This window comes from Lissotriton vulgaris, chromosome 7 (assembly GCF_964263255.1).
Source record: "Lissotriton vulgaris chromosome 7, aLisVul1.2, whole genome shotgun sequence".
NCBI lineage: Eukaryota > Metazoa > Chordata > Amphibia > Caudata > Salamandridae > Lissotriton > Lissotriton vulgaris.
In genome coordinates, this window is record NC_141695.1 from 389,254,652 (window position 1) to 389,277,916 (window position 23,265).

Below are 23,265 nucleotides of genomic sequence, written 5' to 3' on the forward strand. Positions count from 1 at the left end.
TCCCAGAAAGCACTCTGCGGGTGCTACGGGAAGCAAGGAGACACACCACACGGAGGTGCTATGTGGCGAAATGGAAAAGATTCACACAATGGTGCAGCAGGGAAAAACTACACAAGAAGATGTCCAAGGAATCAACTGTGCTAAAATATTTAACACACCTGCCTAAGCTCTACCTCACTGAGATTACACCTAGCAGTGATAGTAGCCTACGCAAGAGGAGAGACTGGAAAGAGCTTATTTACATCCCAAGTAGTAAAAAGATTCCTGGAAGGGGCTAAAAGGATCGCCCCACCGAAAAGGATGCCGCCAACAGCATGGAACCCTAATCTACTTCTAACAGAGCTTATGAAAGCACCTTTTGAACCCATCCATAAGGCCTTTTAGTAGCAATCACCTTGCTACGCAGGGTATGCGAGCTGCGAGCGCTAACACTACTAGAACCCTACATTCAAATACACAATCACAGGGTGGTAATGAGAACGGACCCACACTTTATGCCAAAGGTGATGTCAAGGTTTCACATAAACCAAACAATACAGATACCAAACTTCTTTCAGAAACCATCCACAAGTTCAGAGAGGGCACTGCACACTCTGAACGCTAGAAGGGCAGTAATGCATTACATTGAAAGGACCAAGGAGCACAGGAAAACAAAGCAGTTCTTTATGTCCTTGGCAAGCAGTTTCCTGGGTACACCAGTAACAAAGGGCACCATTACACGATGGATCGCACAAATTATACAATTCTGCCATAAGCAGGCAGGGCAAGAACTACTAGGAGGAGCACACGCGCCCTCTATCAGGAAAAAAGGGAGGAACAATAGCCTTCCTGACTAACTCACCCATTCAAGACATATGCCTGGCAGCAACATGGGCTTTAGTGCACACGTTCACTAAGCACTACTGTGTGGATATACAAATGTACAAGGAGCACAAGTAGGACAGAAAGTGCTCCAACATATATTCAACAGCCAACGCTCATCTTCCACCCAGCCGCCACAAACATAACAAACTGCTACAAAGTCTATGCTCGGCATAGTGAATCAAGAAAGATTCACGCTGCAAAACGAATAGTTTCTTACCTGTCGGTGTAGTTTTGCAGCTTGAAGATCTTTTTGGATTCACTAGCGAACCCACCCACCTCCTCCAGAAAGATGAGGCAGGAGGAGGAGGAGGTAATACAAGGACAATATACAATTAAACACTTTCAAAGAGACAAAGAGGAAATTCCTTTTCATTAAGGAAGAATTTGAAAAGATTGGAAAAGGATGAACGGGCATGAGACAAAAACAAGATAAAAAGATTCCAAAGATGGCGCCCAAAGGTGGGAGCTTCCGCAAGAAGAGTGCAGACATCACAGGAAGGACACCAAAAGGTGGGACGTCGACACCCACCTGGACTACGGAAAAAAAACCAGAAAAAAGACTACGATTCCGGACCCAACCACTAGACCACGGAATAACGCACAGCATAGTGAATCCAGAAAGATCTTCAAGCTGTAAAACTACACCGACAGATAAGAAACTATTTGTTATCTGATATGTTTGTGCTATCATTTTGCTAGCAAGGCTTTGCAGTGGGCACCCTAAAAGATTGTGTTAGCCCTTTCAGCCTTTCTTCGTTTGCCTAACCTACCTTTGTTATTCTAGTCCTCCATTCTGATGTGTTTTCTAAAATTACCCCTATACATATTCGCACTGACCCCATTTTCTTATATTCCTCATGTGCACGCCTCTCGAGCCAAAGCACTGATTTTCTGCAGCGGATATCTAAATGGTGTTCTTCTGCTGCCGCATCATTGAGCTACAGGCACTGTCAGTACAGCCCCCTTATAGCACTTTTTTCTTTGACAGATTAGTGCTAGAGATCCACGCTTCTTTTCTGACAAAAACAGTATCACACTTCTACATGGGTCAATATATTAACCTCTACATGGGTCAATATATTAACCTGTTATTTTCTGTTCACAACATCCTTCTAAGGAGAGGGGAGTCTTCACTGACTGGACTCAAAATGAGCCTCTCTGCTTTTACGTAGTTCGCACAAGAGTACGGAGTCGTCAACCAGCTTTATAGGGCTTTGTCAGTGCTAGGAAGGCAGTACAGAAGCTAAACCAGTCCATGTGAATTGTCCAGTGCCTGAAAACATACTTTGTCCTGGCCAAGAAGGAACTCACTGAGGGTCTGGAGGCTCATTCCACCAGAGCCACGGCAGCCACTAAGACATTTGTGAGGGTATTCCAATAATGGGTAACTGCTAGGCTGCTACGTGGGTGTCTGCACACTTTCAACATGCACTACTGCTTCGACAGTCAAGACTGCAGAGGTGGCCTTTTTATCCACTCTGTCCTGCAGGACTTCTTGGTGGGAGTCCATTTTTCTGACCTCAACCTTTGCAAAGTACTGTATTGCTGTCTCTCCAAAAGATGACTAACCTTTGGTAACTGTTTCTGGTGAAAACTGTATCCAGCAACTTTTCTCACTGCCCCCTGCCTCCACTTCTTAGTCCTGTGGCTTAAAAAAGTTCCCAAGTTAGATTTGGCACACTGTCATCTCCAGTCTGTTACGGTTGAACCGCGTCTTTGGACGTTGCAGCTCTTTTCCGTCACTTCTGGAGACTGCAAGGCAGCAGATGTGTCTAGTGGCCTCCTCTAAGCGCACAAGAGCAATTTCTGTGAATAGTTCCGGATCCAGTCTCGTATGTTGGATATCCGAAAGGTGAGAAATCTCAAGTTACATAGTGCATCTATCAGGAAGGGAAGTAACTTGTGTTTGACCGCAACTTTGGGTGTAATCTGTTGTTTACTGGTTTAAACTTTGCAACCTCTGCAGGAATTTGAAGAGTACTCTACTGATAAGGACTTTTAGGTAGAGAAAATTCCAGGCAAGGTTAATCAGTTTTGTTAAACCTTAAACTGGTTGTGCTGTTTTAATATTTAAATGGATAGTTTACAAATAAAAGTTTATATTCTTTTTTTCATCCCCAGGAAGTTTGAGGCGGGGGAGGCACCGTGAGGTGAACAGCCAAAAGCAATGACGATTTGATTTTTTGGGAATATATATATATATATATAGTCCCAAAAAATCAAATCGTCATTGCTTTTGGCTGTTCACCTCACGGTGCCTCCCCCGCCTCAAACTTCCTGGGGATGAAAAAAAGAATATAAACTTTTATTTGTAAACTATCCATATATATATATATATATATCATCGACGGATTATACTCTTTCTCAAAATGATGGGGGGTTTGGAAGTTGTGTGCCTCAAACTCTTGAATCCTTGCCAGCAAGCACAGAATCAGTCTTCTGCTTGCTAAAATCTACTTGGAAAAAGTAAAATCACATCTACAGTATTGTCATCATTTTGTTTGCCAGAGTAAATACTGCTATGGAAACATTTTACAGCAAAAAGGTTCTTTTGGGTATTTAGACGGCGGTTGTGTCCCATTTGACCGATTGAAACAGAAATGGGAAAGAAAGCATGCTGCGTTTTTTTGTTGCTTTTAACCCTTGTTACCAGCTACAGAAAGTGGGTGCTTAGTGACTGCAACACATTAGCTCTAGTTCTGCAAATCTCTAAGGTGCAGCTAGTGCTTACACAGGAAAGATTTAAAACTTCAACTATTAGTAGTTCCATCACCCTCTCCTTTGCTTCAAAATGCAAAGCCCCGAGCTCATTTGAGAAGACACCAGGGCTTCGTGTCATCGAGCTTGTGTAATATATTTTCTCCACTTCAGAGGCCTGCGCCCTGCTTCTCGCCGTTCATATTGAGCACGCCCATCTCTGTAGGATTGTTCAAGTTTGTGGTTCGCACAGATCTACTTTCCCTTCATTTCGCTGCGTGCTTAGAGTACTCAGTCAGTTTAGAGATAAGCGGAGCAGGGAAGGTGCCCTTTCCTCGTCTTTAAGCAGTGTCACGCCTCTCTTCTGCCCAGACAGCGAGGCGGGGCATGAAAGGTGCCCTTTCCTCGTCTTTAAGCAGCGTCACTCCTCTCTTCTGCCCAGACAGCGAGGCGGGGCAAGAAAGGTGCCCTTTCCTCGTCTTTAAGCAGGGTCACTCCTCTCTTCTGCCCAGACAGCGAGGCGGGCAAGAAAGGTGCCCTTTCCTCGTCTTTAAGCAGCATCTTTTCTGTCCAGACAGCGAGGTGGGGCAGGAAAGGTGCCCTTTGCTCGTCCTTTTTTTTTTAAGTTTAAAAAGCTTTATTAGAAGAAATATACGAAGTAAAACATAAGTACAATATACAATTCACAATGCAATGAGAAACAGAAAATGAAAAGATATTAAAGGATGAAAAAACCTAATAAGTACAATATAAGTGAGAATTGTAAAATACAAGAAATCCCCAAGAAAAGGGAGAACATAATGCCTATACTAAGAGAAAATTCTTTTTTTTAAAAATTTTATGAGTAAGAAAGAGGAGAGAAGAAAATTAAGGAGAGAGAGAGAGAAAAAGGGAGAAAGAAGAGAAAAAAGAAAAGAGAAAGAAAGTGAAAAATAACATAGTAATAACAGTAAGGCATATTATGGTACACATCTGGAAAGAAATTCAGTTAATGGTAACCATAACAAATCTCTTTTAATTAAAAGAGAGGTAGTCGTTGCATGGGCACGATCAAGTCTATGGTGATGGCATAGCAGGTTCCACCATACAGTATAAGAGATTTTAGAAGTGTCTTTCCAGTTCGTAGTAATAATCTGCAAGGAAATGGCTATAAACAAGTCTATAAATTTACGAACAATGTTAGAAACATTCCATATAGGAGAAGAACCACCTAAAAAGATTAAAAATATCAAAAGCATTGTTGTAACCCAAAATATCATTCAGCTTGCACCATATGTTTTTCCATAGGAATTAACCAAGGGGCATTGAAAAAACATGTGGAAGAGGTTACTATCGGAGTGAGTACTAGACCAGCATTGACTAGAGTCTGAGGCTTTAAACTTATGAAGGTCAGAAGGGGTAAGAAAAAGTTGATTGTAAAAGAAAAACAGAGTCTGAGTAGTGCTAGCTGAACGGGACACAGAGTGAATCCCAGACCAGATGGAATCCCAGACAGGAAAAAAAAATTCCTGTGCTAGATCCTTCTCCCAAGCAAGTTCGGTTTTGGATTTTGAACGTTCGGGTATAGAACGAGAGAGGATCTTATAAATAGTAGCAGCTTTGTGTGGGGTGGTAAAGTCTAAATGAATAGAGTGTGATGGAATGTCATCCGAGAGGGAGTTTTGGTATGAGATAAGAGAGGATAAAGCAAGCTTAAAATCTGGGAACTGGGAGGAATACCTATTAGATAAATAAAAAGATGAACAAATATCAGAGAAATCCATTAAAGAGCCATGTGATAAAAAAGCTGATCAGCAAGTATAATGCCTTTATCAATCAATTCCTTCCAAAAGAGAGCGTTATTATTTATTTTAAGAGAGGCATTGTACCATAACTGTGTGAGGGAATGCAAATGAGCTTGAGAAAAAGAGGAGCGAAACAGGGAGAGGGAAAGTGCCCTGGAGAGTTTGAAAGTGGGTGAAAGGAAGCGTTTAGGGGGTTGAGATAAATGAGTGGCAGCGAGGAAGGTGAAGGACGAGAGTTGCGCCAACTCCAAGGCACTCCATGCAGTAATAGGAAGAGAGGGCGAATCAGATAGAAATGGCCAAATATGTTTTAAAGTGAAGGAAGAATGAAAACTAATAATGTTCGGAAAATTTACCCCTCCCATGTGCTTTGTATGCTGAAGACGAGAGAGAGAAATCCTAGATTTGCGGTTATTCCAGAGGAAGCAAATAAGAATGCGATTAATTTGCGTAAAAAAGGAGGCCGGAAGGGAAATGGGTAACATAGAGAGGTAGAAGTTAACAATAGGGAGAAGCATCATCTTAATAGTTGACAGTCTTCCCCACAAGGATAAAAATAATGCAGACCAACGTTCTATAAGAGCAGAGAGCTTGGAAAGAATATCTTTGTGATTAATCTTAATAGTTTCTTTGATAGAATTAGAAAACAAAACACCCAAGCATTTGATACTAATAGGATTCCATTCAAAACCCGAATCCTGAAACATATGTGGAAGACGGAGCTGATTTAAGGGCAAAACTTCGGATTTATCAATGTTTAGCTTGTGACCGGAGACAGAGGAATAGTCTTTGAGTAAGGAAAATAGGGCAGGCAGGGAAGTAGAAGGGTTAGAAATATAAAGTAAAACATCATCAGCATATGCTGTAAACCTAATATCTAAAGATTTATAAACAAAACCAGAGTAAGAAGTAGAGTGCCGGATCTTTTCAAGGAAAGGTTCTGTGCTAGAATAAAAAGGAGGGGAGACAGAGGACAACCCTGTCTGGTACCCCTATGCAAGGGGAAGTAAGAAGACTGAGCGCCATTAACCCATATAGAAGTGGAGGGGGCAGAATAGAGTAGTTAAATTAGATTAATGAAGTGAGGACTGAAACCATGCCATCGTAAAGCCCCAAACATAAAGTCCCAATTCACCCTATCAAAGGCTTTTTCCGCATCAAGGGTGATGGCCTCAAGGGGGTCCTTCATCTTGGAAGCAAGGTGAATAATATTGAGAAATGTTCGGGAGTTATCTGTAATGGATCTACCTTTGAAGAAGCCGGATTGATAAATGTTGATGAGATCTAGAACAGTATTAAATCGAGAGGCCAACATTTTTGCATATATTTTACAATCTGTATTGATTAAAGAAATGGGTCGATAGTTTTTGCAAAGCGAGGGATCTTTATCTTTTTTGGGGAGTAAACATAACATGGCTTGGGTGAAAGAGCCTTTTGATTCTCCCATGGCGAGAAAGGAAGCTATCAAGGAGGAGAGGTGAGGTATAAGATGTTTTTTAAATTGAAAATAAAAACGAACAGTGAAGCCATCAGGGCCAGGAGACTTATCCTTGGGTAACTGAGTGATTGCTTGTAAAATTTCTTGTTCAGAGAGGGGGGCATCAAGTGGGGAGAAATTAAGATCCGTAGAAGAAGATTTAGGTACATTAAGAAAGAAAGAGTCTATTAGAGAGCAGGAGGGAGGCGATTCAGGGGTATATAAAGAGGAGTTATATTGGACAAAGCAGGAAAGGATCTTATCATCTGTACTATAGCGAATACCATGCGAATCAGTATTAACAGCTATGTTGGATTTTTGTTTCTTGATTTTTAAATAATTGGCAAGAGATCGACCAGCTTTATTGCACCCACCATACATTTTAGAATTGAATTTTAAAAGATGATTGCAGGCCGCTTCACAAGAGAATTTATTAAATTGGAGTTTAGCTTTAATGAGAGGCAAGGGCTTCTGGGGAGTTAGATGTATAAAAGAGGTGCTCTAGATCTTTAATCTGTTTAAGTATAGCAAAGGACTTGGATAGGGCCTGCTTCTTTTTACGGGAGACTAAATCAATGATAAAGCCTCTAGCCGAGGGTTTAAAAGCATCCCAAACAAAATGAAACTGGGAAGAGGAGTTAGGATTATTATGAAAGAATTCATCCAAGAAAAGAGTAAATTGATCAATAAATTGAGGATCCAGAAGGAGAGAGTTCTTAAAACGCCAGTGACGGGAATTAGGAGCGTGAGAAGGAAGATCCATATCAAGAATGATAGGGCCATGGTCAGAAATAAGTATTGAACCGATTTTAATGTTTGTCATGAATTGAAAAGTATGTTGAGTAAGGAAAATATAATCAATTCGGGAGTGAGATGCATGAACAGGGGGAAAAAAAGAAAATTCCAAAATATCAGGGTGTAACAACCTCCAGGAGTCGATTAATCCTCTAGAAGAAATTGCTTTGGAAAATGATTTTTGCATCTTGTTAGGAATATATCTGGTCTGTGATACGGTCCAGGAAAGGGTCCATTAGTTGATTGCAATCACCCCCCACAATTAGGTCAACACTTGAGTGGGAGGATAAAAATTTAGAAAAATCGTTCCAAAAAGTAAAGTCTATACCATTAGGACCATAAACATTGCAAAAAGATAAAGCAGACTTATTAACTAATACATCTAAGTACAACCATCTACCATTGGAATCTGAGATCTCATTGGTAAGCTGAACAGACAGTGACTTATGGAACAAAATCACAACACCATTCTTATTATTAACTGAAGGTGAACAGAATACTTCTCCCACCCACTGTTTCCGTAAAGAGGATAGGTCTTTCTGGGAGAGGTGCGTTTCCTGTAACAAAGCAACCTGACATTGTAATCTTGCTAAGTGAGATAAAACTCTTTGCTTTTTCACCGGGTTGCGGAGACCCTTAACATTCCAAGATATTACTCGAAGACCAGTCATTTAGAAATTGGAGAAAAAAGTAAGCACAGAAATAGAGAAGATGAGGAAGGAAAGCTATATTGAGACCAGAGATGAGAAGCTTAGAGGAGGAAGGAGAAACGCTTGTAGAAAGAGAAACAATTGTCAAGAAAAGGGTTACATAACTACCACAATAAGAAGAGAAAGAATAGGTAAGAAATAAAGAAAGTAGAAAGGAAGAAGCAAAGTTTAAAATTGAAAGCCAAGGGAAAATGGAGCGAGGAAAGCAGAAGTAACGAATGCCATAAGTAAGAGAAAAGGGTGGGAAAGAGGGTGAAAAGGTAAAGAGAGAGGTGGGAGATCAAAACTCCCTTGAGAAAAAAATAAGGAAAAGAAGGATGGCAAAAAACCAAGAGGCTTCAGCCATGCAAAATAGATGCATGGAAAACAATAACTTGAGAGCGGGAGCAACAAGGAACAAACAGCCGCACAGCAAAGAACAAGGTCAATGCAAGGTCCCAATAACTCTGCAAACTGGATAAGAAAAGAAACAAAATACAAACGGATTGGAGACCACACATGACAATAAAAACAAATGAAGGAAACTTACCCAACAAGTTAGAAAGGGAGGCAGCGTACCGGACAGTACATAGCAGCACAATGAAGGGCATGTGAGGTCAAAACAGTTGAGGGGGAGACCTAAAAAAAGGAAGGTAGAGAGAACAAGAGGGCATTACAATGAGGAACAACAAAACAGGGAATCACAAGGCAATATACAGAAACATTAAGAACTGCTGTGTTCCATGGAATCTTCTTTGTTTGCTGATAAAGTTCCGGAGGTCAGCTGGGTCGTCAAAGCTGAAAGTTCTCTCTTTGTAGGTGACATTGAAGAAACAAGGATGAATGAGACCGTATCTCGCATTCATGGATCGCAACGTTGGTCGTAAGTCCAGAAATTCCTTGCGACGCACAGCTGTCAACTTGGAAACATCTTGAGAGAAAAATAGTTTGTGGCCAGACCATAGCAACTGCTTGTGCTGTTTAGCAGAGTGAAGAACGGTCATAAGGTCGGAATAGAGAAGAAAATAAGCAATGATGCCTCTGGGTTTAGAAGGAGTGTAAGAGTTTTTTGGTCCAAGACGTTGCGCCCTTTGAATATTCACATCCAAGTGCTTGGGTATACCAGTGATGGGTAAAACTTGTGTCTTTAAAAATTGGATGACATCGGACCCCTCCGAATTCTCCGGAGCACCGTAAATACGTAGGTTGTTGCGCCTATTGCGATTTTCCAAATCCTCAGAGGATTTTTTGAGCATTTCTGCTTCTTTAGTGAGGCTAGCAACCTTGGCAGCAACATCCTGGGCGTCGCTGATCTGTTGTTCCACTTCCAAAACCCTCTTGTCTAGATTGGACCATTTATCGTCCAGTCTCTGTAGAGTGATAGTGGTGTCCGCCATGAAGGGGCGAATGAGGCGCAATTCTTACATTATATCCTCAAGAGTCACGGGAAGTGGAGACTTAGAAGGAGACGGGGGGTCCTTTTTAAGGCGCTTACCAGAGGAAGCGAAATCCTTGCGTGAAGCAGAGGTGGCAGATTAAGTTTTGGAGGCGTTTGCGTGCTCCATGACAATAAAAGCAGAGCGAGCCAGCAGAGAGCACAAAAGGGTGAGCTAGCCCAAAGAACAGCAGTACAATGAATGGCGCAGAAAGAAGAGCTGGGCACTTAAAAGTAGAGCAGCAGTGAAACAGTGACTGCGCTACATAGACCTCCAGATATACATCACAGACCAATGACGCACCGTGAAAGGAGCAGCGCTGAAGTAAATACTGGGACCGAGGACATCATTGAATCAGTAGCTTAGGACAAAAGATCTGGAGTTGCAACAATGGCTGAGAAGCAGAGGCAAATTAAGCAACATAGTCAATAGGGAAGAAGAGAGAATCCGTGTAGAAAAAAAAACGAGTGAAAAAAAAATGGCGGCCTTCGGCGAAGAAAGAGCGTTTTTCGCACTTTTCTACATGTAAACCAGCATTCTAAGTAGAAAGAAGTATACCCAGTTGGTGAGGGGCATTTCCGACATTTTTAAGGGAGGACGCCTGCAAAGAGCGAGTCCCTCGTAAAGAAAGCGCTGCCTGGATCGGGGATCTCAAGTAGGAGCAGCTATTTTGTTTGCCGCGTCCCCCTTTCCTCGTCTTTTAGCAGCGTCACTCCTCTCTTCTGCCCAGACAGCCAGGCGGGGCAATAAAGGTGCCCTTTCCTCGTATTTATGCAGCGTCACTCCGCTCTTCTGCCCAGACAGCGAGGCGGGGCAAGAAAGGTGCCCTTTCCTCGTCTTTAAGCAGCGTCACTCCTCTCTTCTGCCCAGACAGCGAGGCGGGGCAAGAAAGGTGCCCTTTCCTAGTCTTTAAGCAGCGTCTCTTATGCCCAGACAGCGAGGCGGCAGGAAATGTGCCCTTTCCTCGTCTTTAAGCAGCGTCACTCCTCTCTTCTGCCAGGACAGGGAGGCGGGGCAGAAAAGGTAATTACGGCAATAACTCATTTCTTAATGTAACCCCCAGGTCCAAATCTTAATGGGTTGGATTTTTCCCTCCGGAGTTACTGGTAGCCCTGTTATCGGTAACTCGGAGATTGTGGAAATGCAAACAAATGTTCTGGGCTGCTTGTAATGTGGGTCTTTGGCAGAGTCTGACAAGCGAGGTATGAAAGTGGGTAGTAATGTTGCCAGGAACAGGTCGTTCCCAAAGATAGTTTCATTTACCCTGCTGGCTATCTTATTTGCATTGAGCTTTTCTCCACTGCTTGCTCAGATTAGGCGAAAGGGGTTTGTGTCTGTGTTTTAGGTTGGAGTGCTGTCTGTACCATGACATGTTTCTATATGTTTTTGGTCACCCTTATGCTTCTTTCATTTTAATACCCTCCCACCCCCCAGGCAGTTCCTGTGGAGTTTCCGGCTGCCAGGAGAAGCCCAGAAAATTGACCGCATGATGGAGGCTTTTGCACAACGATACTGCCTGTGTAACCCAGGAGTTTTCCAATCCACAGGTAGGGAACAGCTACATATTTGGTTAAATATGCTATCTTAAGTGGAAATGAGTAACAAAACCAAACGTACTGTGCATTTGTGTATATGTGGTTGTATTGACAGTGCAAATCTAGCTAGGGGCAACTGAGTGCTGTACATTGTGGCCAAGGGGTCGACACACAATAGTGTACTGGGATTGGACGAGGACGAGGTGGACCTTAAGTTGACCTACGTAGGCAGCGTTCTCTGGGAACCATTTTTATCATGGATTGCCTAGATGCTGTTTAAGGAATTATTTCTTCTACTTATTTACAGAAGTTAAGTTGTCTGATGGTGTCAAATGCATTGCTTACAAATAAGACCCCTTGAAATATATCCATCTTATTTCGTACCATCCAAAGTAGCCCACTTAGTTTTTGGTTTGCATTTGCACTGAGAAACATTTATTTGTATTATGGCACCAGTAAATTCTTCCCTTTCCGTACCACTTCTCCACCCATCTTTTTTCATCACTACCCATTCTGATGTAGAAACCAGTCCTCATTTTTCTGAGCTTTGTGCCCTAGCATTTCAAATAGAGTTCTGCTAATATAGTAATGTCCCTGCGTGGCTTTGGAAAGCTGTTCTGTTTTGCCTTTGTTGTTTCTTGATATCCCTGTGCCTCCTCTCACCCCTCCCCTTCCCCCGCCCCCCCCCCCCCCCCCTCCTCAGCCAACGCTGGAAGTCTGGAGAAATGTGGTTAGTTAACTGGCTGAGGTTGCTAGATTCTGGTACCACTAGAATCTGCTTCCTAGCTGCTTCAGTTCCGGAAAGATCACTTAATGAAGCTTGGTTCAAAAGTCCCTTTGTCCAGATCAGTAGCTAATGTCTACTGGATTTTACTGTGCACGTTGTAGGTGCTCCCACCCCTAAATATCCTCGATGTGACCAGCTTTTCATTGCCTACAGGGTGCTTCCCCTAGAGTACCAAACCAAAGGGACTCCTAGAGTGTAGTAGCACACTAGCTAGCCACTGTCACCACCTTAAAGGTCATTTGGGCACCTTGAGTCCGATGATTTAACTGTGCCTGCCGAACCAGGTACTAGTTACCAGACAGTATCACTACATCAGCAACCTATGGATCCCCCGTACGTTTCTTATAGAAACATGTTAGTCTGTTAGCAAGACTGCGTCCTTTTTGCTACTCCATTGCCAAGACTGGGTCCTGGTAGTTAGAGTGATGGGTTTATGGGCCACAAAGGAGTTTGCAGTCTGCAAATACTTAAAAACGTTATCCACAATCTTTATTCATTGACGCGGAGGTCCCAGACTTATGAGTAAAAACGTCTAACTTTGTATCCTCCTCGGTTTACACTTTAATCCATTTGATTTGAAAACTTTTAGGCTTAACCGTCTTCCCTTTAAGTTTCCTCCAGCGGTTATCATTGAACATAGGCTCATAGTTATTCATATTCCTAGTGCATATGCGCTATAAATATTTGTGGGCTTAATTCTTGAGCCCAGAAGGTGCTTGGAATTCTGTTTTGCAATGTTCTTCCTAATGTCTTGTCATGCAGTTTATTACTGTCTGAAGTCACCTGCCACTGCTTCAGTTCTCTAGAAAAGGCCTCACATATGTCTCTGTATGTTTTCAGAAATGCCCTGTTTCCTACCATCTTCCTTTGGCTAGATCGTTATGTACTTGCAGATGTATTGTCTTCTAACCACATCTTCAAGATGGAACATTGTCTCTTCATACAGCTCAACTCTATGCTCCTTTTATCTGCCTCTTGTACAGACTGCTGGTCCTAAAATGCCTCTTTTGCACTTGAGAGCACTTGTGCATTCCACATTGTTTCTTTTTGAAGCATTTGAATGTTTTTATCATAGTCCAGCCTTATTCGATTGTAAAAGGACGTGCAGGCTGCCAGAGGGCATCAGTAAGCGAGAGAGCAGTATCCTGCTTGGGCACTGACTGAATCATTAACTTGAAGAATACTAGGAGAATTCGACATTGTGTTCATATATGTATATAAGAAGTAATTGTCGCCATTTCTAGAGGATTGAACTGTTGGAGATAATCTTGTTAAATGAAATGTACACATTCTTTATTACCATTTCAGTGAGAAAACACTTCACATTTCCCTTGGTTACAGAATGGCGGGGAGAAATGGGGGTGGGAAGGGGAGCAGAAGTTCGTAAAACACTTTATCTCTGACGGTCTCATGGTTTTGCTTTTTAGACACCTGCTATGTTTTATCCTTTGCCGTCATCATGTTGAACACTAGTCTGCACAATCCCAATGTCCGTGACAAGCCAAGTGTGGAGAGGTTCATCTCTATGAACCGTGGCATCAATGATGGTGGCGACCTTCCAGAAGAGCTTCTAAGGGTGAGCCTGAACATTTCCTAGGAGGAGGTGCATTTGGAATACTTTGTAAACAGTGTCCATAAAGGTTCGCGAAAATTGCAGGGAACAAGCTAGGTAGAATACTTACAGAAAGTGGTGGAATCAAGAGCTCCATTTAATCTTCAGCAGCACATCGGTGGTTGAGAGCAGATGGCCTCCTATTTTTGTCTAGTGCTGTCTCCTTGCACCACCGCATAAGGCAAGAATTTCCTTATGTTCTGGTCCTGGTCCAAACCCCGCACAGGAGATTGGCAGAGTAGGGTCTTCACTGGATTCCCCTCCAGTCTCCAGAAGGAAACATTAGTTTTGCCCCAGATGAGGGATGGGACCAGCACCCATCCCCTTAAATTCCGTCTGCGCCAAGGACTGTGACCCCCTCCGCAGAAAGGACGAGCATGGGGGAGGGAGATATTTAAAATTTCGTCACACTCCTGGGCCCCACAAGGGCTGGGGTGGGCCACTGGGTGTGGTACTACTGTTATGCAGAGCGCAGAGTTCAAATGCCAACTTTCATTTCAGTACAGTCAATGCATTAAGAAAACTGAATCTGTGAAACACACCAGTCTGATCCCTCCAGTGAGATTCATTCCTTTAATTCAAAGAACATGGTTAAGCTTCCAGTATCCTGCCGACCTCGCTCCACCGCCACAAGAGGCTCCTCCACTTCAATCTTAGCATTACAGGCATCAATGAGACCCACAGTGCATCAAACTGTCTCTTCCCATACCTTTGCTGTCCTCAGCATCCATGTTTTGCTATAACATGAGTAGCTCCAGCTACTAAAGAGCTAAGTTGGAATCAGAAATGTCACTGAACCAGTCGCCCAGAGCGATTTGTTATTGTATATATTATGAAATGGATAAATCAGAATTGTAATCGAATTGCATCAACGACATGTAAGTATGCTCCAGTTTTAGTGGGCAACAAATCCTGTTCTGTCACGTCCTCTTCGTCTGTAACAAAAGGGTAGTGGTCAAGGTGTAGTCAATAGGGAGTTGATTCTGCGGCATGCAAGATGCATTTTAAATTTGTGATAGTGGAAGAACACACAAAATTAGATAACCAACTAATATGATAAGCTATTTGTCCTACCGGCATTGTATAACTGGCCTGGAAACTGAAAACAAATTGGTGTCCGTAGTAATGGGACAGCTAAAACCGTGTGGAATAGAAGAACAAACATTTGGAATTGCACACACTGTGACCTAGCAGACTTCTAAATTGCAACCAACTGTCTTGCATCTCCAGCAACTAGTGGTTCATTTTATGCTTATAAGCCATTCATTTTCATTTACGGCTGGTCTTCCTGCAGACATGCTCAGATTTGGTAAAGTAATTTAGACCTTTATGATGTGTACTGAGGGCCGAGTAGATGATCTTACAAATTGTTTCTTCACAATTACTCCCTCACACCAAGTCACACAAAATCTCTTAGCCTTACATGTATACTTCGTTTCCAGGATTAGTAACAAGCAGAGTTACTCAAATTCGCCATCTATTAGTCTAGTTTTAGCAGAGTCTTACACGTAACTTTGAGTGTGTGCCCTACCTGGCACCAAAAGTGCCCGATGGAGGGAATGCTCAAGATATCAACATTTGTAAAGAGCCTTTAAAGGCTAGAATTGTCCACCACCTGGTTGATAAGAAATCTAAATCCTCAGCAAATGATCCACCCTGCATCCGGGGACAGTTACCAATGGATTCACTAGTGGCCCATATTGCACACAAATACACAGGGCACAGGAGACTCTCCCACCAGATAAGGAGAGCAAACAGATAGATTACGCAGGCAAAGTAGTAGCATTGAAGGTGGCTAGGGATGGGAAAATCGCCAATTCTTTTGGCTAGCTCTTTAGATACGACACAGCACACTGGGATGAGGTACATGATCTCCTTAAACTCCTCTCAGAACAATATTTACAAGGGTGTGAGGAAAGTGTAGCAGAGGGAAGGACAATTCCAACACCACTATTTGTTGGCCCCTCATTGTTGCTGACTCTGTGGCAAGGGGTATTAATACAAACATATTTATTAGACAACAAGCCTGGGTAAGAGTTGCTGGCTTCAAACCAGAAGTTCAACGACATTTGATCAACATGCCATTGAATGGTGAACATCATTTTGATCTGCAAGTTGACCAAATGTTGGAGAAGCAAAACAAAAAAAATAAAGACGCAGCAAAAGCAATGTGTGCGATTCAAACAACAATACCAAAGGACTCCTTTCTGAGACATCCGTTTCGAGCAGGTGCTAAAACCACCCTTTCTGGACACCCTCTTCCTTATCTTGCCAGAGGCAGCAACAAAGCTACCATCAACAGACAGTCCCCAAAGGGATTTTCTATAGGCGTATATAGAAATATTAGTGGCTGGGGCAGAGGTAAAGGAGGCACTGGGAAAGCAGCCTCTCCTAACAAACGGTGACTCCACTCGCCTTCCCCCGTTCAACTAACACCTGTTGGATAGGCTTCAATATTTCATAGCCTATTGGGAGTAAATCTCAACAGACAATTGTGTAATAGGGAAAAGTAAACCAGGGTATTGCTTACCGGAATTTGACGCGTGTGCAGTTCGGACGGCCCCCGGCTGTCCAATGCACACGCCCACTGTAGCGTTGGACGGCTGGGGGCCGTCCAACGCTTTGAAGAGGTTAAAACTCATTTCAGTACCCTCAGATATACAACCACACAAACCCACACTAAGTAGCGAACACCAACATCTGCTATGAGAAGAGGTTTAGGCGCTTTTCAAAAAGGCGTAATTCAGCCAGTGTTCCAAAAGCAGCAGCGCAAGGGAGTTTACTCACTCAGTCCTCATACCCAAAAAGGATGGTTCACTCAGACCCATCCTACACCTCTGGCAATTCAATAGATCCATCCTGTGAGAACATTTTTACTTGTTAACACCACAGGATGCCATACCTCTACTCTAACAAGGCGAGAACATGGCGCTAGATCTGAAGGCAGGACAGTGATGGTACTCTGCAAAGAGTGGTGGTGCGGATGGAAGATACACGGGTGGGGGAGCCCGCGGGCTGGTGTTGGAATGCGTAAAAATAAAAGAACTTACCTGAAGTCGCCGGTTGCTTCGCGCTTCCTCTTTTCTTCCTGGTCCCGGCAGCCCCTGGGAAAGACTCCCATCTAATCCCTGCGCTGCTCTCCTGCTATGAGAGCAGCGCAGGGATTGGCCTGAGCGGGCTGAAAAGACTCCTGCCGGCTGTTTAATGCAGCCGGGCTTGAGAAACCTAATTGCACATGTGTGTTTGGTCTGCCTGCGACGGCTGGCCAAACACATTTTATTGTATTGTATTGTAATTGCATTTATATAGCGCTTACTACCCCTGACGAGGCGTTAAAGCGCTTTTTCGGCGAGTAGCACGCTACTCCGGGACCCATAGAGGATTAGTGTTGAATTAGTATAGTCAAATGTGAAAGTAATTTTAGTGATGGATAGGTTAGTCAGTTATTTGGATTCGGAAGGATAGCAGAAGGATAGAAGAGGGGAAAAAAGGTTTGTGTTTATATAGTGCTTTTTTTGCGAACAGCATGATTTTCCGGAATCCCCTAAATATGCGCATTTAGGGACTCCTCCCGTGCCCTGCCCCTCCCTGCACAAGCTGGCTTCGAGCCTGCAAATGATAAATAAAACGGTGCTAGAAAAGTTTTATTTTTCATTTGCTGATTCTGAACCAGGCAGTGGGGCAACGCTCCTCTGCGATTGGAACTCTGCCCTATTAGAAATGTTTGTCAGCTCACCCGAGAAACTCCCCAACATGCTCGACAAATCAGATACCCAGATCCCAAACAGCTGAATCTCTTGATGTGGTACCATGAAGCCTTTATTTAAGCTAAAGGAGTTTAATAGATATGTGATGCTAGGCTGCGAGGTAGTAAACGTTTGTCTACTGTTGTATCGCAAAAAACATAGATCCTCTTACTCCTGTTGTTCAGGATATCATTAATTCATTTATAAAAGGCAGAATTAACGAATACCTTTTAGAAATTTTGCTTCTGGTTGGCAAATGTATGCACCCTGTCCAAGCAGAAGCCACAATCCTAGTCAGGGTAAGCTAGTAGCTCACGAAACAATAACCTATGCTCACCCTCTAGTAGTTTGGCACAGAGCAGTCCGTCTTACCTAAGAGGAAATGTGTAAAGATTTCAAAAGAATAAATGCAGTAAAGCACTTGGGAGCAAGTAGCGCTAAAAGGTTCCTTTTAGGTCATGCTGCTCCGGGAAAGTGTAACCCGACCTCGTAGAAGCACTGGCCGACTACAGGACTCACACAGACCCCAGTGAATAAAGTACCTTTCTTGGTCGCAAGCATTGAGATGCATTAATCTTCTCTAAGCAGTGAATGTGATGCATCCGTTATGAAGACGGGTGCTGGAGTCGAGAGGCGTCAAGCTTGCGCTGGATTCTGCCATGCAGTCGAGGGGATGTGTCGATTTCACCAAGCTATGGTGATACGATGTCTAATGCGTCGATCTCTGGAGGCAAAGCACTGGTTGCAATGTGCCAGTTTAACTCCAACAACCGGGTCAATGTGCCGTTTCTTTTACACACATACAGGAGATGCGTTGAAATCCGTGTTGCAAGTATCTGGGGCACTTCCAGTGAGCCAGGCACAGGAGCAGGGATCTGAGATCCCGGAGTCTCAAGCAACAGGAGGCAAGCCAACAAGCCCTTGGAGATCACTTGGAGGAAAGGCAGATTAGAAGATTAGCAGGCAGCAAGGCAACACAAGAGAAAAGCAGGCCTTCCAAGTCTGCAGTCAAAAGATGAATTCTTTAAGCAGCACAGCAGTCTTCTGATGGAGCTTCAGTCCAAGATCCAGAAGTGTCTGATTGTAGTCGGTCAGGCCCAGTACTTCTACCCAAAAGTGCCTTAGATGTGGGGGTGACTTCAAAGCAGCTCTCTGAAGTGCACAGGTACCCCTTTCAGACCAATCCTGTCTGCTAAGCTATCTGGGGGTGGGTGGGGGGGGGTAAATCAGCCCTTTGTGTGGGGACAGGACACTACCTATTAAAGTGAGGTGTTACCCACTCCCTTCCATCCTGCCAGGCAAGGCCATCAGAATGTAGATGGGTACTTAGACACATCTATTCTTTCTGTTATGGCTGTCTAGAGGAAATGCGCAAAGTGTAGCTGTCACCCTCCCCAGGCGTGTATTGAAGATACTGTCTGGCACACAAGGCGGTAAGTGCAAAGAAATTTCCACTTTCTAAAAGTGGCATTTCTAAAATAGTAATGTTAAATTCTACTTACTGAGGAAGATGGATTTATCAATGCCATTCCAAACATATGAAACATCAAAAAGCTACTCCTCTTTGATCGGGAATTACAGCTTAAAAGTGTATAAAGGAATTCTCAATGCTAACCTATGGGAGTAGTAGGCCTTTGCAAAACATAAGAGTACATGTTCTATCATTTACTTACATAGCACCCTGCCCTTATGGCTACATAGGGCCATAAGGGCAGGGTTGATTACGGGTGACTTATTATTATTATTATTATTAAATTACACTTGTATAGCGCTATCTACCCGGAGGCCTCGTAGCGCTCATGACTGACACTTTATTAGCGCGGGCGCAGGGCAGATCAGTGTGCTTTTACATACAGGTGTGTTTTAAGGGTTTTCCTGAAAGCAAGATGGTTAGTGATTTCCCGAAGAGATAGGGGGAGGGCGTTCCAGAGCCTGGCCGCGGTATGTGAAAAGGAGCGACCACCCCATCGAGCCTTCTTGACTCTGACGGAGGTGGCCAGCTGAAGGGAGCCAGAACGGAGAGAACGCACAGGCACGTAGGGGGTGACCAAGGTCTGCAAGATTGCGGGACCAGTGTGATGGAAGGCCTTGTGTAGAATACACATGGATTTGAATTGCACTCTCGCCGCAATAGGGAGCCAATGGAGTTCTCTTAAGGCATCCCTGGCTGACTGTCGGCGAGGAAGATTGTAGAGGAGGCGGGCCGCACTGTTTTGGGTGACTTGGAGCTTTTGGATGACAAAGGAGGGGGCTCCCAAAAAAAGAGCATTCCCATAGTCCAGGCGCGACAATATCAGAGCCTGGACCAGTATCCTCCTGGCCTGAAAAGGGAGCAGAGGGAGCACCTTCCGCAGCATCCTCATCAACCCAAAACAGGTGGCTGCAATCTTAGTGGCTTGTACTGAGAAATTCAAGGCTGGGTCAAGCCAGATCCCTAGGCTCTTTATCTGTGGCTTGGGAGTCGGGGGCTCACCCAGACATGGTGGCCAGATGGATGTAAAAGCGGAGGGGGAAGAATTCCCCAACAGAATGACATCTGTTTTCTCCCCATTGAGCTTTAAACAGGAGGAATGCATCCATCTGGCGACCGCCTCTAGACAGGGACCTAAGGTGTGGGACGAACCCTCCGCGTGGTCTAAAGAGACCACCAGTTGGGTATCGTCCGCGTAGGTGACGATACGCACACCGAAGGGTTGAACAATCCTGTCTAGAGGCTCCATATAAACATTAAACAGGGTGGGGCTCAGGGAGGAGCCCTGAGGAACCCCACACCTGAGAGAATGTTTAGATGATACTGCCTCACCCTCAAAGACCTGGAAGAACCGGTCGGTCAAAAAGGACGTCAGCCATTCCAGGGCCGCGCCCGACACGCCCATGTCCGTCAGTCGTTGCAACAACGTGACATGGTTCACCGTGTCGAACGCGGCACTCAGGTCCAATAAAATAATGGCGACTTTCCCACCCTGGTCCAGCACAGCTCTTGCTTCTTCCGTAACCGCTAGAAGCGCAGTTTCCGTCCCATGTCGCGGACGGAACCCTGTCTGAGAGGCACGCAGGAGACTGTTTGACTCCAGATAGTTCGTTAGGATGTTGTTTACGTGCCTCTCAAGCAGTTTGCTCAACCAGGGGAGCAGGGAGATGGGACGGTAGTTTGCCAAGTTACTTTGGTCAAGATTGGGCTTTTTCAGCAGCGCTCTTACCATTGCGCACTTCCATGGCGGGGGGACGGATTTGGAAGAGATGGAGGTGTTAAGGACATCCAGTAAAATAGGGCGGATCGTATCCATCGCCAGTTTGAGAGTGTTTGGGGGTGCTGGATCGTTGGGAGAGCCAGAGGTGACTTTAGCAGTCAGTTTATCTAGTGCTGGGGCGTCCAAGAGAGGAATAGTGTCTAGCCTACAAGAAGCCAAGGCATCAGAGGTTGGGGGAGTGGAGGGTTCCAGCTCGTTATTAGAGTCCTCAAATGAGGAATAGATTGTAAGAATCTTTTGAGAGAAAAAGTTAGCCAGATCATTACAGCGGTTTTGAGCGCCCTCAGTATCGGGGCATTCAACTGGGGGGGAAACAAGGGATTTCACAATTTTAAAAATTTCCCTAGGGGCATTGGCGGCTGCTTGAATTCTGCTGTCGTAGAAGGAGGTTTGAGCTACTTTTAGCTCCTGTTTGTAGAGCCTAATATTGGCTCTATATTCATCCTTCTTAGTTTGGGAATAGTCCTGTCTCCAGGCTCTCTCCTGCTTACGGCAAGCTAATTTCATACTCCTAAGTGCGGGGGTATACCATGGGGCTGCTTTTGGTTTTTTGGTAAGATTGTTATTTTGAGCAGGGAGGACCAAATCAAGTGTAGAGTTGATCCAGCCGTCAAAATTGTTAGCTGCTATGTTGGCATGCGTCACCTTCCCGGGGAGGTCTCTGGCCAGAGCAGCTTCCCATGCAGGGAGGGAGAGAGAAGACCATTTCCTAGCTTGGTGTTTGGCGAGACAGTAGGCAGAGGGGAGGGTATTAGTGCGCCAGATGAAAGGTATCACAAAATGATCCGTCCAAGGTAAAGGGATGGGGGGCTCCACTGTGATGTCGTTGATATTACTAAAGACAGTGTCGAGAAGATGACCTCTATTATGCGTGACATGGAATCCCTTTTGATAGAGATCCATTATATGAAATAAAGGGGGAGTTAAAGGCTTTGCAAGTAGTTTTAAATGCCAAGTTAGAGTGGCAGTAAACTGCACACTCAAGCACTGCAGTTGCAGTCCTGAGACAGGTTTGAAATACTATTTCTGTGGGTGCCACAATCAGTGCTGCAGCCCACTAGAAGTGTTTAACTTGCAGGCCCTGTGTATATTGTATACCACCTTACAAGGAACTTGCAAGTAAATTAAATAGGTCAGTCTGTTATACACCAATTACGCATATTATGGGAAGAAGCACATGCACTTTAGCACTGATTAGCAGTAGTAAAGTGCTCAGTCAACAAAAAGATTCAGCAAAACGTGGAGGTAAAAAGCAAAAAGATTAGAGGAAGACCACCCTAAGACTGACAAGTTGAACAATACCGCTATAAACTACATTTAGCAGCAATAGAGGCATACATGCAGAACAGGCAACATTCCTCCCTTTTCCGCATTCCAGTGGTTAAAGCTTTTACAGAGGGTCATTTGTGCCATTACATTTCTGTGACATAGTTTCTTTCCTGGATGGTAGCTTTTCTGGTGCTGATTTCTTTATGCTGCATTAGTGATATACAAGTGTTCCTGCTATAAGCGCTTTTTATACAGGTTTATAAAGACTGGGTATTCCACAAGACAAATCCTTGGTAGTTTTCCCTGTTCCACCTTAATCGAACTATAGGACTCCAAGTTTTTGCCCCTAAGTCCAGACTCTGCAGTACAGAGAGCCCTACAACAGCATGACATGAGAGAGTAATATTCCTATGGGTGGAGCCAAAGCCTGCTCTATTTATTTTAAAGACTTGGTAATAACATCTTGCAGATAACCGCTCTATCAAACCAGATCTAAATTGAAAAAGCAGAGCAGTCAGTCTGCTCTCTTTGCTGATGGTGTCTGATTATTGGAACAATAACTGATAGGGGAGTGATGAATAGAATGAATTACTGATTGGACAGGATAAACAGCACAGTATGGTTGTTTACTGACAATTCTGTTTGACACATCTGAGTGTTACATTAATCTGTTCTGCAATGACACGTTTTTCCTCCTCCTTTCTAGAACTTGTACGATAGCATAAGGAATGAACCATTCAAGATCCCGGAAGATGACGGAAATGATTTAACCCACACGTTCTTCAACCCTGACCGAGAGGGCTGGCTCCTCAAGCTGGGTGAGGGCCTCGGACAGAATGTGGTAATCCGTGGAGGGAGGGTTAAGGATTTGTTTTGGAATCCAAGCACATGTGTTACCCATCTTGATCGCATAGTTGCAGCCTATAGCTGTGGGCCTTCTGACCCTGGCATTAATGAGATATTTAGACTGTCCCTTCTCAGCTTTTCCTTCAGGCCTCCAGTTTTTTTCAGATCCACTGAAAATAGCAACATGCTAAGGGAAATCTTACATCACGTTTGGACTGATGGGCAAAGATGGTGTTGACTGTGCCTGTGTGGAATGGTGATAACAATAGGAGCATGCAGGGCATTCAAAGTTGAGATTTACTCGTTTGTAATGCCGGTGCCAGTCCGCTTGTCCTAGCTCTTAATTTAAGCAGTGATGGTGAGATTTTCAAGTCCGCTTCTGCAGAATGTCAGCAAAGTTGGTGGGAGGGCAGTTAATGTGTGGATTGCAAGTGAGATTTGTGATCTAGTCCTGTTTGAAATGGTGCGGGGCTTACA

The 23,265-nt window shown here is 44.0% G+C and overlaps 1 protein-coding gene across 1 annotated transcript in view; it reads left to right on the forward strand.

Annotated features, from left to right (window-relative positions):
- CYTH2 (cytohesin 2) overlaps positions 1-23,265 on the forward strand; it is a 299,904-nt gene that overhangs the window by 224,591 nt on the left and 52,048 nt on the right. The window contains exons 6-8 of the mRNA XM_086930339.1: positions 11,177-11,289; positions 13,492-13,640; positions 22,649-22,760. Of these exons, the coding sequence (XP_086786465.1) occupies positions 11,177-11,289; positions 13,492-13,640; positions 22,649-22,760 (374 nt within the window). The remainder of the gene's footprint in view (positions 1-11,176; positions 11,290-13,491; positions 13,641-22,648; positions 22,761-23,265) is intronic.